Source organism: Sus scrofa, chromosome 2 (assembly GCF_000003025.6).
Source record: "Sus scrofa isolate TJ Tabasco breed Duroc chromosome 2, Sscrofa11.1, whole genome shotgun sequence".
NCBI lineage: Eukaryota > Metazoa > Chordata > Mammalia > Artiodactyla > Suidae > Sus > Sus scrofa.
In genome coordinates this window covers 59,076,060-59,092,920 of record NC_010444.4, presented here as the reverse complement: position 1 = coordinate 59,092,920, position 16,861 = coordinate 59,076,060, and the positions used below count along the sequence as shown (strand labels likewise).

Sequence of the window (16,861 nt, the reverse complement as noted above, 5' to 3'; positions counted from 1 at the left end):
ATCATCACCCTTAAACATAATTTCCATTCATTTGCACAAAAATTGCAGCTTTTATTAGAGTACAGAGTCTGCTTGGAACTCCCAGTTGGATTGGTGATTTCTCTATTGTTTTCAGGTCCAGAAACAAGTTTCTCAAGTTCAACCTACAAAAATGTCTAGGGATAAGATGGAATTTGTGCCATGAGTACAGATTTCAAAGAATTTAAATATAACCAAAAGTGCATTTAACACTGAAGTGGTTTTGAAAGTTAAAAAAATAAAAGAAACCCTCTGGTGGTCAGGTTGCTGTGAAAGGGGCAGCAACACTAGTTGCCCATCCCCGGGGAATTCAGAGGAAGATGATGAATTAGCAAACAGAGCTATGTTCCCCAAAGGCGTGTGTTCAGCGCTTTTAAAATCAATTGGAAACAACTTGAATGTTGGACAGTAGGAGATTTATAAGGAAATTGTCCTCAGTCCCTTGTGTGGAAAGCTCTGTGTTTATTGAGTTAGGATCTTTGAAGGAATTTCAAAGGCATGCAAGATAACTTGTGACAAAACTGTTATATGGAAAGAGGATAAAGATGTTTAGAAAGGCACAAACCACAGATGCCCACACATCCCTGGGTGTGCAGGACCAGGTCCCGGGAGAAGGAGACATGAGTGGGTGTGTCACCTTGCGTGACTGGTGTGGCCAGCACTGTTGGCCTTTTAATCCCTTTCTGTGTATTCCAGTTTTGCACAAGGAACACATATACTTTTCAGAGTTGGGGAAAAACTTAAAAATTCTAACACCCCCAAGTCAAAAAGCAGCTGAAACATCTAGTTGCAGAGAGGTGTGTCAGTAAGGACAGCAGGGTCCCTGTGCGTGCCACATGTGGTGCTGCCCTAAAGAAAGCTCAGATGGCAAGCGTCCTAACTCTGGGGAGAGAAACACTCCTGGGAGTGAGAAGAAGACGGCAGAGCCCAGCATCTTGGTGAGACTCCTTTTAAACTGCAGGGCCAAACAATGCATCCGTGAGGATGTCAATAAAGGAATTCCTGTGGACTTCTTGCGGGTAGGGTGTGGGGGGGTGAATTTTAATACTGTTTAGAAATCCATTAAGATCCCATAATGTTCGTGGAATGCTTTTGAAAAGACTCTTTAGAAAAAGTCATCGTTAAAGTGCTTTGCAAAAAATCTGGTAATGAACCAGGTGTTTACTCACGGAATTAAGGAGCCCATGGCCGAGTAGGAACCCATTCCTCTGGCATTCCCTGCAGGGCTTAACGCCTGCTGGTCACCCGCCTGCCCCTCCCCCACTTTGGGCTCCACAAGCCCTGCCAGTTGGGCCTCCCCCAACCACCTGGTATGTGCACAGGAAGTGGGCCTAGCCTTGCACCGGTGTGTCCACGTTCCTGTGTGATAATCCCTAAAGAACACATCATCCAGGAGTGTCAGCCTGAGGGCCTGAGAGGCAGAGAGGAAGAAGGGAGCATGTACACAGCCGATCCCTGCGTTGGCACGCCAGGTTCTGTCCGGTCCTGTCTGCTGCCAGCGGAAGAGAATTCCCTCCTTTGTCCTTGAACAAGAGTGTGGGGACCCTGCCTGGGGCTTGCAGTTCTTGGATGGTGATGGTGTCCCAGGTTCACAAAAGAGGAAACAAGAGTTGCTCTGGAACCTTCTCCCCAGGGCTGGCCCCCAGGACAGCCAGTCTTCATCCCCAGGCACTGTGGGCCAGGCCAGGGTCCCCATGGGAGTCACAGCTTGGGGGCACCCCTGGAAAGTGGGGGATGGGGGCGGGGGTGCTGGGCAGCACTCTCTGTATTATTTAGGGCATCCAGCTTGAACCTCCTCAGGCTTCTGCACATGACAGAGGCTTCCTTGCCATGAACAGAGGGCCACTAGCAGAAGCAGTGCCTGGGCACTGGAGCCCTAAACACCTTGATTCAGGAACAGCAGAGGGCATTAGCCTGGAGGCACCTGGGTTTTCGGTGGCCCTGACACACCCCCTACCCACTGCGCCACCGCTGCCACCCTTCTGGGCTGGCTGCTGACGGCTGTGGCCCAGCCCTGGAAGGTTCAGATGTGAAGAGTGGGCAAGCCTTCTCTGTTCCCCCAGTGCCTGCCCTGACAAGGGACCACACCACCCCTGGGCTGTGCCCACCTTGCCAGGCAGACAGGAGTGAAGCTGGGAGGGGCTGTGGGACAGCATTTTCCGTAGAGCTCTTGGTTTTGCCCCTAGGTGTGTCTGGGGCAGGCTCCTCCATCCCACGGGGCCACCCTTCTTCACCTGCCAGTAAGCTCTCTTGTTGCAAGTTCTTGGCCCCGTGGGGAGATGGGCCATGTTGAGGACATGTGGTGCACAAGGAGGCCGCTCAGCCTCTGCTGTCTTTTCTTTCAGACGGGGTCCAGGCCCAAGTCCTGCGAGGTCCCCGGAATCAAGTAAGTCTCAGCAGGGCCCACCCCACATGCCCAAGGCCACCAAGGGCTGCTTGGACAACCCCAGGGCTTCCCATCTGCTCACAAGGCTGCCTGTCATGACAAGAGAGCCACTGTGCCACTGGGGGCCACCCAGCAAGCCCCATTGGAGACCACTCCTACCCCTCCCTGCCTGGGATGATGTAGCCCTTGCCCAGCCCCAGTACACTCACCCCTCAGACACACCATGTGTCCTTGGTCAGAGGGAAGACTCTCACCCCAGCCTCCTTCCCGCAGGGATAGGCTGTTTCCTGAGCTTCCATTGGAGGTGCGAGCAGACAGGTGTTTCTTCGTCAGGGCAGCACCTGATTGTAGGGGATAATTTAGCACCTGCTAAGGCTTTTGCACCAGCCTTCTCCTGTCCCTGCCACAGCTTTTGGGGGAGAATGGGCCAGCCGTAGTCCTGAGAGCTCACTTCCGTCTCTGTCTGGCCTTTCCCACCCCCCTCCCCAGCATCTTTCCATCTGCCGACCAGGAAAACACTACAGCCCTGATCCCCGCCACCCACAACACGGGGGGCTCCCTGCCTGACCTGACCAACATCCACTTCCCCTCCCCCCTCCCGACCCCGCTGGACCCTGAAGAGCCCACCTTCCCTGCGCTGAGCAGTTCCAGCAGCACCGGCAACCTCGCAGCCAACCTGACACACCTGGGCATCGGCAGTGCTGGCCAGGGTAAGGCTGGGCCGGGCGCCGGGTTACTCCCTTCCCTGGCACAGCTCACTGTCTAGTGAGGATGACACACGTGTTTGATGACTTAGCAGCAGGGTCACATCCAAAATGCTGGGCCTGGGAGTGGAGGGCAGAGTCCGCCACAGGGGTTTGGAGTTGCCAAGCTGACCCAAAGGTAAAGGCATCTGGGTGGAGGGCACAGCCTGGGCAGGATCCTGGGGCTGGGAAGGCTCTTGCCCTCCAGGGGCCTTGCTTATGGGGTTCTGGGGGCTTCAGGGAGTCGGGGTGGGCCAGGCTTTCCCTGTGCCTCTTATCAAGGGACAGGCCTGATCTGTTCCTCTGTGCTGTTCCTCTGCCTGCTTAGGATGTTCCTGCCCAGCCCCTCCCCTGTGCTCCAAGTTCCTTTTTCCCCAGGTCACATCCTTGAGGTCATTTCATGGGGCCCTGGCCCATCCCAGTATCTCTTGGTGTTGCTCCATCCTTATTCCTCCTGGAGACTTCCAGTGGTGCCATCTCCCTGTGACTCAGGCAGGAACCCTGGAGGTGTCCTCAACTCTCCTGTCCTCTCACCCACTCTGACCCATGGCCGTGTCTTGTTGGCACCCCCATCAAGGTCCCACTCTCTCCTCTGCCTGGCCACTGCCTACTTCCCACCTCCCCAGCCTTTTTTCCACCCACAAGAGCCCTCATGGCCCTCCTCTGGTCAGGACCTTGCACAGCCCCTCCGTTCCCTCCTAGTGGAAGTTTGGGGCCCTCTCACTCCTGCTCCCAAAGCCGACCCCTCTCCAGCCATGGGCCCTTTACACATGCTGCCCCGGCTCTTCAGCCCTCCTCCTCTTGCAGGCTCCTGGCCCCATTTCCTGCGCAGACCACCTCCCTTCCCTTCCGCAGCCCGTCCTGACTCCCTATTCATGCCCATGCCCCCTCTCACATTGGGTTGCTTTTCTGCGCTCATCCTGCTGCTGTCGAGTCACTCTTTTGCTCTCATCTGTCGCCTTGATCTTCCATGTCCTTGCTATGACCCCTGTCCCCACGTTGTCTGTGGCCGGTGTGGGTTTGCATCCCTGGAAGAGATGGCCCCCAGCAGCCTGGTACAGGGACAGGCAGGAAGGACCATGGGGACTCACATGTGTGGGGACCCAGCAGTTGGTGAGAGCATTCCCTCACAGTGTCCTGGAGCCACAGCGTGGCAGTGCTCACCTTGGCCACGGCCTTCGCACCTCCTCCCCGAGCATGGTGGGTAGCGCCACACAGGATTTTCTGAGAGAATCGCATGCTTGTGTTTGTCACAGTTCCTCTGGCTGCCCAGGGAGAGCTGGCTGCAAGGAATGGGCTACGGCGCCCCGGCCAGGGCAGAGCCCCATGGAGAGCTTCACAGAGAGAGATTTCAGGGTGAGGTTGGCCAGCCTGGGAGCCTGGTTGATTCAGGGAGGGAAGGAGAGCCAGGAGCCAGGAGTCATTCCTGACCTCGGTGCCGACAGGTGAGGGCTGTCCCGGGTTGTGCACATGTTCCCTAGGATTTTAGGTGAGGGGCTAGAGGCCAGAATTGGTGAGGAGGGGAACAAGATTCTGGCCTGAAGGCATCGAGGCTGTGTTTTTTCCACGCATCTGGCCCTGTGCTTGCCAAGGCTCACCCCACCAGGCAGAGGACACAGGCCCTGGTCATACTTCCCCCGCCCCCCACTCCAAGGAGGTCCCAGAAGACAACACGGACAGATTCAGGGGAGAACAAGAGCCAGGGCCCTCCAAGAAACTGGTGGGTAGGCAGCGTCCACGTCAGCCTGTGCAAGGCCAGAACCTGGGATCTTGGCTCTGAGGCCTCTGGGGAGGGTTCCCCCTCAACAGCAGAGTTGCTGTTTCCTGGCCCCTGTTTTTCTCCTCACACCTTGCAGCAGTCTCCAGAGCACCGCCCCCTCCGCCCGAGGGTCCTTGGCAGCCCCCCAAGCGCCCTCCGGGGAGCCGCGCACCTCCAGCCCACGCCGAGTCTAAACAAGCACAGGAAAACACGACACATGTGAAAATCATAGATGCGGGAATGAGCGCAGACCCCAAGTGTGGGGCCCAGACCCCAGCCTGCCTGGCTCAGAGCACTGGCCTAGTAATGTCTGACATGTGTTCAGTTGTTTGCGAACCTGCCGCTCCAGCAGCTTGCCTGGCAGGGGCTTCGCTTTCTGGGCGCGTTTGAAATCAGGCTGAGCCGCAGGCCACTGGCACGCATGGAGATCACCCCCACCAGCACCCAGCCCACCCTGTAGTCAGAACGTGAGCGGGAGTTAGTGGGACAAGGAGGAAGAGGGAGGCCTCCACCGCCAGGAAGACAGCGGCCCCTCTCGTCTCCTTCCACATTTGCCAAAGTTGTTGCCTTGGCTGCTCGCCGGATCCCGGAGGTGGGCAGGCTGTGGTCCTCCTTCCTGGCATAGCTCTGTGGCTGGCCGGCCCTGTGCACAGGGCTTCCGTGCCACTGGGCCAGGGCTTCTGACACCTGGTCTGCCCTCCCCTGGCAGCTCTCCCTGCCTGCGCTAGGCTTCCCTTCCAGCTGGCCCCACTTCTTTTCCCAAAGGTGATCCAGGTTGTCAAAAGGAATTCAACAGCAAGGCATCCCTTGGCCCTCCTGGCCCAACTGGTGTCTCAGGGTGTGGCTGCCCCATGTAAGGTCAGAAGCTCCCTTTGCAGCCTAGCAGAGGATTAAAAACTCCCTTGTATTCAGGACAGACATTAGAGGCTGGCAGCCTAAAGGACAAATCCAGCCCACCAGTGATTTTGGGTGGCCTGCGGTTGTGTGTGTGACGCCTTGAATCAGCACTCAAACGTACATGTAAAAACCTGGATTTCTAGCTTCTCTTGAAGAATCAGACCCAGCAATGGTGGGTGGAGTCCTACATCTCAAGGTGGGCTAGAGCGCCTCAGTTTGCTGCAGGCCCCTCCCATCCCTGTCGCCTGTCTGACCCCCTCACTCCTGGCATTTGCCTCTGCTGCTTCCCGAGTCCTGACATCTGCTCCCTACATGGGTGTCTAGTGTTCCTTGGCCCACCGGACATGTGAGGCATCAGATGCTCAGAGAAGACAGGAAGAGCCTGGGGTCCTGAGACCCAGCGCACTCTCAGCAGGCATCTTCCGGACTCCTCCCCCCAGGCCTCTGCCAATGGCTCCCCTGATGTCACTGTGTTTGCAGCAGCCTAATTCTGGGCCCAGGGTCTGTGCAGAGACTGGCCCCTGGGGGCCCTGCCTCAGGAGCAGTCAATGGTGCCAGGCCCCTCCCTGTGGTGCTTGGCTGAGGGAAGCTGCCAGGGCATCCTAAGGGAAGTACAGGCGTGACCGGACTCGCCTCACACAGATGACACAGCCCCAGTGAACAGCTGCCGTGGGTGGAGGGAAGGCTGCCTCATCTCCCTGAGTGTGCGCTGGGTGCATTCATGCCAGCCCTCGAACCTGCTGCCGTACTTGCCAGAAAGAGTTTGATCTGATGCCCTCTGCGGTATAGGACCAGCTCCCCCGGTGAGTCAGGCATCTTCACCTGGCCTTGACTTTGGGCCACACTCTCTTCAGGGCCTGCTCACAACCTCATTAGGGCCTCACAGTGAACTCAAAAGGACAAAGAAAGTGAATCTGGGGGGTCGGTTCAGGCCCCCAGGGCTCCGCCATGTCAGGAGGCTTGTTGCTTCCCTGGCACGGTGCCTCAGGAGCAGCTGGCAGGCTCCAACTGCTACCACACTGAACTTGACCTCACTCAGTGCCTTCACACCAAAACATCCAAGGATCAGGTTGCTGAGGGATGGGCTGGGGTGAGGCAGGGGGCAACTTGGAACCCCTCGGCAGGAGTTCCATCAGGAAGGAGATGAAACAACTGAGTTTCTAGTGTGGTTATCATCGTGGGGTTTGTGCTGCAATATGGGGAATGCATTAGGTGGGGGGAAAAGGGTGTGACCAGATACAAAGGTCAGGGGCCAGGAGGAGATCTGGCCAAAGGGTCAGTTTGTGGGTGGAGGATGAGGAGAAGGCTCAAAAAGAAACTAGCATCAAGCAGGACCAACTTCCTTGGAACTAACCAAAACCCAAGCCAGTTTAGGCAAAAAAGGGGACTAATGGTTTCCCAAAACCAGGAAGTGCCAGTGTGGCTGGGTCTGGGGCTCAGATGCTACCTTTTCCCCTCAGCTCCCTTGTGGTTATAGGATGCCCCACCGTACAACTCTGGACCTCCCTTCCTGGAGTTCCACCAAAAGCCTCTGGGCAGGGGAGTTCCCTTCGCGGCTCAGCGGTTAACAAATCTGACTAGGATCCATGAGGTTGTGGGTTCCATCCCTGGCCTCGCTCAGTCGGTTATGGATCCGGTGTTGCCATGAGCTGTGGTGTAGGTCGCAGATTCGGCTTGGATCCTGTGTTGCTGTGGCTGTGGGGTAGGTCAGCAGCTGCAGCTCCGATTCGACCCCTAGCCTGGGAACTTCCATGTGCGGCCCTAAAAAGCAAAAAAAAAAAAAAGTCTCTGAGCAGAGTCTCGTTTGGCTCCCCTGGTCACATATCCGTCTGGGGGCCAAGCATGGAGTGGTGCAGAGGTCGGGAAGTGCTCATCAACAGAGTCTGTGGGACACGCCCCTCCTGGAGGGAAGCCAGGATCATTGAGGGGTGTGTTGGTCAGCACTGGAAGTGGGAAGGAGAATGGAGCCCCCTGAGTATCAGGGTATTGGGGGTTTAGAGGGGGCATCCTGGATTTGGCCATGGAGACGTGCCCACTGGCTTCTGAGTGATTGGGCTGTCTCCGGCAGTGACCCTGGGTGTGTGCCAGTGGCTGGCACCACGCCTACCTTCTCTTCCTCCCTTTCAGGGATGAGCACGCCTGGCTCCTCACCGCAGCACCGCCCACTGTCCCTGAGCACGGAGGCAAGGCGGCAGCAGGCCCAGCAGGTGTCACCCACTCTCTCCCCGCTGTCACCCATCACGCAGGTGCGAGGGCTCAGTGGGGCAGGGGAGGTGGGGCCCGGCTCTGCCTCTGTGGGAAGCCTCTCCCTTCTTCCAGGGAACAATCCTGAAGAGTTTCCTAACATTTTTTATTTTGGTATCAAATGTTCAAACACATGGGAAATTCAGAAAATGGCCTGGAGGAGTTACTGTCGTGGTTCAGAGGAAACGATGAGGTTGCAGGTTTGATCCCTGGCCTCGCTCAGTGGGTTAAGGATCCGGCATTGCTGTGAGCCGTGGTGTAGGTCGCAGATGAGGCTCGGATCCCGTGTTGCTGTGGCTGTGGCGTAGGCCAGTGGCTACAGCTCCGATTAGACCCCTAGCCTGGGAACCTCCATATGCTGTGGGTGTGGTCCCAAAAAGACAAAAGACCAAAAAAAAAAAAAGTGGCCTGGAGTTTCCTGTGTCCATCACGACTGTTAGCTTGTGCCCGTGAGACTGGGCCTTCTTCATTGCCCTATTCTCTTCTTTAGGATCTTGTTGAAATTTCCCAAAGTACGATGTTTAGATAGGGGTTTTGTTTTTTGTTTTTTGTTTTCAGTTTACTCTATTTGCTTTGTCTGCTTCTTTGCTAATTTGTGTGTCTAGGAATTGATCTCTTTCATCAAGGTTATCCCACATGCTGGCATACAGTTGTTTTTTCCTCTCTCACAGCCCTTTTTATTTGTGTAAAGTGCTTTGTTATGTTCCCCTTTTCATTTATGTGTGTGTGTGTGGTTTTTTGTTTTTGTTTTTGTTTTTGGTTTTTAGGTTTTTTTTGGCTGTGCCCAAGGCAAGCAGAAGTTCCTGGGCCAGGGATCAAACCGTCCCTGCAGCAGTGATAATGCTGGATCCTTAACCCACTAGACCACCAGAGAACTAGTTTTTTTGTTAATGTTTTTGGGGTTCTTTTGTTTTGTTTTGTTTGACTGCACCTGCGGCAAGAAGAAATTCCTGGGCCAGCGGTGACCTGAGCCATAGCAGTGACAATTCCAAGTCCTTAACTGCTAGGCCATCAGGAAACTCCATTTCTTTGTGTTTTCAATATTACCTTGATGGTCTTATCCACCTACAATCAAATTAACAGTAATTTTCTATACCTTCTGATGCCCAGCCGGGGCCTCGTTCCCCACTCTTGTCTATTGTATAGTTCTTGTTCAGATCAGGATCCAGACAGAGCCATGAGGGTCTCCAGGCCACTGCGTCGTCTGTTTCTCCATCTGTGACCCCAGCCTCTTTTCCCCTCCCTGCCACTCCCCACCCCTGAAACTTGCCTTCCCTTTCCTTTTTGGTCCTGAATTGCCCACTGTCGATGACAGGCGGGCCTCCCCCTAAATGTTTACATCCTGTAGCTCCTGGGCATGTCCAGCCTCCCTCAGAGGGCAGGGGCTTGCCTGCCCCCAGGGACTATCTGCACAGACTCATGAACATTGAAAACCTGCCCTGGGTTATTTTCCTCTTTCCAACTGTAAGAGGGCCCGAGCTGGTCATTGCTGAGTGACCACACCATTGCCTCCATCACCTGCACTGTCTGCAGCCTCCCTCGGTGGCCAGGCTGCAGGGTGGTGGGAAGGAACCTCCCACCACTTGCCCTCTAGGACTCCACAGGGCCTAGGCTCTGGCTCCCTGCTGCCGGGGGCCTCTCTAGTCTGCAAGAGTGCAGAAGGGGTGTCACCTTTCAGGTGCGGTGAGAAAGGCTCCCTGGGGACAGGCTGTTCAGCTGTAGCCCAGTCCTCCGTGGGTCCCAGGGGAGGCCTGCCTGCCAGGCCTTTGCTTCCCTGGTCCAGGGTCTGGACCACCCTTCATTCATCCTTCACGTCATTGCCAGGTGCTCCAGGCTATGGGGATTCCCCTGGGGAGCAGGTGCTCGTGGCCTGGCCTGCCTCTGGGCAGGCCTCTCATCTCATACCCTCTTCTCCCTTCAGGCCGTGGCCATGGATGCCCTATCTCTGGAGCAGCAGTTGCCCTACGCCTTCTTTACTCAGGCAGGCTCTCAGCAGCCGCCCCCACCACAGCCTCAGCCCCCGCCACCGCCACCGCCTGCATCCCAGCAGCAGCCGCCCCACCGCCCCCGCAGGTGCCTGTCGGCCTCCCCCGGGCGGCTCCCTGATGCCAAGCGCCAGCCTGACGCGGGGGCCCCAGCTGCCCCCGCTTGCGGTCACGGTACCGTCCTCTCTCCCCCAGTCCCCCCCAGAGAGTGCAGGCCAGCCACCGATGGGGATCGACATTGCCTCGGTAAGCCCGGGATGGGGTTCCATGGGGCCTGGATGGGGGGCTTGTGCAAAAAGAGCCTGGGGCCTTTGGGAGACCCCCATCTGCCCTGCAGGAGTGCTGTCAGGGTGCCTGGCTTTATCTGCAGCCACCTTGAGGCTCCATTTTGAAGCCAACTCGGCAGGGGGTTGAGGCCAAGGCAAAAGCTGCCCGGGGTTGGGAGCTTAATGAGGATTCCACCTGGAATCTTCAAGCCAAGTTTGTCACGCCAGTGTAGATGGAGAAACTGAGGCACAAGCAGGGGTCAAGTACCCCAAACTTCATCCAGCATGAGCCACCCCATGTCTGGCTGCCAAGCCCTCCCCATGCCCTGAATGCCCCCTCAGCCCTTCCCACCCAGGAAAAGGCTTTTTCTGAGGCTGGGGGAATGCAGAGCTCTCAGGGCCTGGGGAATGGACTTCTGGGAGTCAGAAGGACAGAGATGGACTTGGAAGAGAAGGGATGAAACCTGTTCTATGGTTCATACGGCACATTGCTCTGAGTCGGGGGGGCCTGCATCTCAGACTTTGGGACCCCCTGCATGGGGTTTGAGGAGGCCTGTAGCTCAAACCTTGGGACCTCTTGCCTGGGGCCAGGCTCGGGGTAACAAATGCTAGTTTTTGACAGCTGTCCGCACAAACCTTCCTGACAGTTCAGAAGTTCAGCTTTTCACCCTGATTACGCTGGTAGGAAGGGAGTGGTCACAACTACCTTTGACTACATTCAGAGGCACAGGGACCCATGTTGGGGCCCAGCCAGCCCTCCCCTCTCATTTGGCCCATGGCTCCCAGCCTTGGGATACATGTCATCAGAATGCCATGTGCTCTGCAAAGAACAGGCCCCCCTGAGCTGAGGCAGGTGGGAAGATAACCCAACAGGTAGAGACCCACCTTTCCAAGCTCAGAAGATAGACCTCAGAGGTCCCCTTGGATGGGAATGTGCTCAAGCCTAGCCTTTGGCAGAAACACAGTGGAGCTGCCTGGGGCACCAGTTCCATGACACCCTGCAACAGCAGAGCCTCACTGTGGAGTTTGGGGGACATTGGTTGCATGGGGTGCCCAGGGCAGGCTCTCAGGTCGAGGCGTTTGTCATCTGGCACTCCCACCCCCCCACCTCCAGGGAGTGCTGTCTCCCATAGGACTCGGGCTCCACTGGCCTCCTCTGAGTTTCTGCAGTCCTGCCCAAGTGAGTGGGTCCCTCTGGTCATTTTCCCCTTTCCAACCCTGAAAAGGTCTGAGCTGGTCATTGCTGAGTGACCATGCTGGTCTCTCTTGGCACTCACATCCTGTTAAGCAAACCCCCCTGCCTTACCTGGGCTCAACTCCCATCCCAAATTGCCCAGAACAGGCCTCCAAGGAAATGAAGAAAACATAGGACTTAGGGGGCCCTGGGCTGGCCAGCTGGGCATTACTGAACAACAGCCTCAGCGGTCAGGCTGTGAGGCACACAGGCCTGGGGGCACACAGCAGTGCCTTACCAGGTGGGACCAGAGCAGGGTCTAAATACAAGTCCTGGCCTGGCTCGTCTTTGCCCCACAGGGGTCTGGTAAGAAGCCAAGGCCCTTTGTCCTCTGGGTGAGGAAGTGGCTGCCCTTTGGAAGTCTGTGGACAGCATAACCTGGTGGGCTTGTCCCAAGTGGCACTGATGATCATGACTCTCCAGCTCTGGGAGCACTGCTGTGTGCCCTTAGATGGCGTTTTTTTCAGTTCCTGCCACTGCTCCCAGCCTCTGGCCCTGGGCCTTAACCTGCCCAAGCGTGGGTCTGCGTGTGTGTGCGCGCGCGCGCGCTCATACACACATGCATCCAGTGTGTGCAAATGAGTGGGGGTGTGAATGCGGGTACTCTGAAACCTGCTGAGTCGGGGCCAGCCCTTCGGTCCCACTCCAGGCTGCAGGGCGATTCCATGAGCTGGGTTCCAGGCTCTCTGACTGCCCTCGCCGCTCCCAGAGTTGGCTTTGGAGGCAGAGCCCCTCAAGGCGCTGGGCTCAGGAAACGGCCAGGGACCCCTACCTCCTGCAGGTACCCCAAGTACTCTGCTTACCTGAAGGGTGGGGGCTCTACCCAGGGCTCGGTGGGAAGCAGCCAGTCCCAAGAAGCCAGGCCTGGGGCCCCTCGAGCGTCCTGACCTGTCTGTCATCACAGGCGCCGGCTCTGCAGCAGTACCGCACTAGCGCCGGCTCCCCAGCCAACCAGTCTCCCACCTCGCCCGTCTCCAATCAAGGCTTCTCCCCTGGGAGCTCCCCACAAGTAAGGGACGCCGCCTCCCCTCCCCACCTCCCCTCCTCCAGCCTAGCTGGCGCCCCTCCCCCCACATGTCCCCCACCTGCCCATCCGCCATCTGTGTCTCCTGTCTCACTCCATCCCATCTTGTTCACTCCACCGGGGTTGGGACTGGCAAGGGGAGGCTACCCTGAGCAGGGGCCAAGGAGAGGGCGCCCTCCCCTGCAGCTGCCACATTCCCACAGCGCCTCTGTGGTCTGTGCCAAACCCCAGCTGGGGGTGGCAGACTCTCTACTCACAGCAGTGATGCCAGTGTTGGCCATGCCCCAGCTCCTCACCCCATGGTTGGGATGCCCCAGTGTGTGGCTCAGAGCGGCATCAAGGCACCTGTGCCCTTGTCCCTACCCATGTCTGCCTGCCCTGAGGCTAATGCTTCCAGGCTTCTGAAGGAGGAGGAGAGGCCCCTGCTTCGGGGTGCAGCTGAGGTGATGGGGGCTCCAACCCCTCAGCCCTATCTGCCCCTTGGGAAGGTGTTTCTCTCATCTCCTGGTCCCCAGCCCCAGAAGCTTCTCTGGCTTGACAACCTCTCAGCATCCTTGTCCTCTTCCCACAGACGAGAAGACAGAGGCTTGCCCCAGGTGACAAGCAGGGCTAGACCATGTCTGTCAGACCTAGGTTTTCCCTCCATTCCAGGCCCCACAGGACCCCATCTCTGACACAGACACACATGCACACCCCACCCCCGTTCTTCAGACTTCCCCTTGGCTCAGCTTCACCCACGGCTGCATTTTGTCCGAAACCTTCTGTCAGAGGAGGAGGGGGTTCCCACAAAGCTGACGTCCAGGCCCAAAACTTCTCGCTGTAGCAGCAGAGTGTCCCCAGGACCCCACCACCCTGTCCCCAGACTGTCACCAAGCTGAGAGACCTGTAGGAGCCATGCGGTACTCTAGACCCTGAAGCCTCATTCTCAGCCAAAGGGAAGATAGGGCTTTACTTCCCAGGTAGAGCGGGGGGAGGAGTTATTCCTCCAGGCAGGACCTGGGCTCCCTTGTCCCTGGGGATGTGCAGCTGTCCTCATCTCCCAGGCTCTCAGCAATGCACCCCAAGCCAGGCCCATGTGTCAAGACAGTGGGCCTACGCCTCAGGGGGACCCGAGGCTGTTCTCATAACTCACTGACACGGGGGGGGCCTCTCCCAGGGTGCTCCCTCCACCACCCTTGACAACTAGGGGCCTCCCCTCCCCATAGATGGCAAGAAGGTGCAGTGAGCTCAGGGCAGGGCAGGCCCGGCCTGGGGTCAGCCTGTTGTCTACATGCTCTCGGTCTGTCCCTGTCAGCTCTCAGCTCTCACGTCTGGTCTCGTCATGGTCTCGTGGTGCCAGAGGAGTCAGGGGTGGGAGAAGCTGGTCTAGGCAGGGAAGCAGCAGGTGGGGTGTCCCCCGGTGGGCAGCCCTACCCCAGCCGGTCCCTGAGTGAAGTCCCTTTATGAGGCAGGACAAGAATTTAAGGGTGGATCAGATCTCAGAAGAGTTTGGCCTGAACCAGAGTGGTCTATCCCAGCAGAGAGCCTGTTGCTGTGTTGTCAAGCCTGTGTCTTGTGTGTCAGTCTGTCTATCCATACATTGTGCCTTGGCGAGGGAGGCAGGCAGATCACTCAGATATGAGGATGGGGCCGGCAGATTGTCTGCCCCCCATCAGGAGCTCACTTAGGAACAAACCATGGCAGAAGGCGGGCCTGGTTTCCCACTGCAGCTGGATCTTGGAGGATGCATTCATCAGCCCCAGGGGCCTGGGTCACCCCACGTTGCCCAGCCAGTGTCTCCTCCTGGATGCACAGGGCAGCTGCCTGCCACATCTGGCCTTGAGTGGATGCTGTATCTGTCCTGATGCACCCTGATTTTCCGGTGGCTGGGATCAAGTCCTGTGCACTGCCTCCCCTCTTGCATTCTGAGCAGAGCTCTTATGGCAGCTTCACAAGAGAAATCGTACCTGGGGTCTCCTGTGTGTGCCAGGCCTCTCTGGGATCAAGGCCACGGACATAGCATCAGGTGCCCCGGAAAGACCAGCCCCCAGCCTCCACCAAGGCCGTCATGTGCCTCCTCCATGCAGTCCCACAGCCCCCTTTTCCAAGCCCGAAGCTGGCAATTTTTAGGACAGTTGTGGCCTTTTTGCCACATGGTCTTTTCTCCTCCTTTACTCCTTTCACATTTTTAACTCTTTCCTGGTGGTTGAATGGAACATCCAGCCCCAGGAGCCACCCCGCCTGCCAGGTGGCAGTCTGTTCCTGTCTACTGAATACCCAGAGTGGCCAGTGGGCTCTGGCAGTTGTCAAAGAATGTGAGGACCTTTCTAGAACAGGGAGCCCAAAGGGAGGAGGTCCAGGGCCTATGGTCTGTGGAAACTCCGGTCTGGATACATGCTGAGCACCTGCGAGCAGCTGCAGGACAGCGACTTCTGTAAGCCATGCTGTCCCACAGAAGAGGAAATAGGCCAGGGTTCCCAGCCTCAGGGACACTGAGGGGCTGGGCTGGGCATATGTTTCCCCTGGTTCGTTGCCTCCAGTGCGACCTGGCCACACATGCCATCCCTTACTTCCCTTCCACATCCCACTAGACTCCTTCCCACTGTCTCCCTGGCAGCATCTCAGGAATGGGCAGGGGCTCCATGCTTCTCTTGTTGGCATTTCCACGGCCGCTGGGCATCCCAGCCCCCTGATCCTCTCCCGGGGGCAGCCCCCATCCCTCTGCCCCAGCTGGCATTGAGCAAGTAGGGGTGGCAGGCAGGCAGCCAGCCGTGGGTGGACTAGGGCTTTCTGTATACCTGTCCCATGCTTGCTCTGTGCAGCCTCTCTGCCCATGTGCGTGTGACCTGCTGCCTGTCCCGTGTCTCCCATGTCCTGAATATCCAGAGTGCCCCCCACCTTGCCCTCACACACTTTCCTCTGGGGCCTGTCAAGTGGGGTTCCTGACCCCTGTGGCCCCTCATCTTCCATATGAAGAGAATGGGCTCACCCACACCTGGGCCCAAAGAGAGGCGATGGGGTGGCACTTTGGGCGAAGTTGGGGTACAGAGTCCCCCCAGAAGTAGGCAGTGGAAAAGAGCAATCATCCCCAGATTAGGGGTGCACTGCTCCATTCCGGGGCCTGGGCTCTCCCCGGAGCCCTGGGACAGATGCAGTCTGCCTCTTACGTCCCGAGCATGCTCCAGGAAGTTCCAGAGGCCTCCCTCCTCTCCCAACCTGGGCCGGCTGGTGAGGTCCTAGGAGAGAGGTGTGGGAGCACCCCACCTTGCCACGGTGGCCTCACCCCTGCCTGGTTTGGGGGACCCTGACGACAGCGGGCCTCTTTTCTGTCTGCAGCACTCTTCTACCCTGGGCGGCGTGTTTGGGGACTCATACTATGAGCAGCAGATGGCAGCCAGGCAGGCCAATGCTCTGTCCCATCAGGTGAGCGGGCGCCCACTGCAGACGCTCGCCAGATCCCACCCACTCCTCGGGCATGAGCTTCTCAGCCTCCTCCCGACTCCAGGCTGCAGAGGCTCAGGTCCTGGAGGGGGTGGCTTGGCTTTGCCCCCAACCCCCACCCCGTGTCTGCATCCTGCCTGCAGAACAAGGCCACCAGCAGAGGGGGAGGAAGGGCGGGCAGTGAACGCTGGCAGGGATGGGCTGTGGCTCTTAACAGGGGTTCTTCAGCGTGAACTGTGCACGTGGGTTTGCTGAGAGGTTGTGCTGGCTTTGTGTGGAGGCCAGCATTGAGGGCATGTGGGCACGGGAAGGGTTGCCTGCTGCCTGGGGCTGGTCACTCTTCTGTCCATCCAGCCAACCAGCCAGCAAGCTGGGGGCTGGGGGTGGGGGGCATGTGCTGGCAGGTGCAGACAGGTTTGGAGATGAGCAGACCCCAGGGCAGAGGGACTCATGCTCGGCAGCCCCAAGTGTGCCTTGACATGGCTCTTAGGCATCCTGAAAGGCTGGAACTACCAGCAGCCACAGACAGACTCGTTGGCCTATAGCAGCCCGGGTCCCACGGTGGCCACCTGGGTGGCAGTGGCCTCATGCCTGTATGCTTCCTCTCTTAGCTGGAGCAGTTCAACATGATGGAGAATGCCATCAGCTCCAGCAGTCTGTACAGCCCGGGCTCGACGCTCAACTATTCCCAGGCGGCCATGATGGGCCTCTCGGGCAGCCCTGGGAGCCTGCCGGACACACAGCAGCTGGGCTACCCCAGCCACAGCAGCATCCCCAACATCATCCTCACAGGTGAGGCCAGCCATCACAGCATCTTGGGTGAGGGTCTTGATCTCTGTGGGATCTGGCTGCCATGAGAGGCCTCAGCCCTGGGGGTGATGGAGT

The 16,861-nt window shown here is 57.8% G+C and overlaps 1 protein-coding gene across 1 annotated transcript in view; it reads left to right on the top strand.

The window, feature by feature from the left end:
- CRTC1 (CREB regulated transcription coactivator 1) overlaps positions 1–16,861 on the top strand; it is an 87,863-nt gene that overhangs the window by 64,276 nt on the left and 6,726 nt on the right. Inside the window, 9 exon segments of the mRNA XM_003123525.4 lie at positions 2,364–2,404; positions 2,894–3,114; positions 7,931–8,049; positions 9,969–10,101; positions 10,104–10,124; positions 10,127–10,278; positions 12,437–12,541; positions 15,872–15,958; positions 16,588–16,768. Coding sequence (XP_003123573.2) covers positions 2,364–2,404; positions 2,894–3,114; positions 7,931–8,049; positions 9,969–10,101; positions 10,104–10,124; positions 10,127–10,278; positions 12,437–12,541; positions 15,872–15,958; positions 16,588–16,768 — 1,060 coding nt within the window.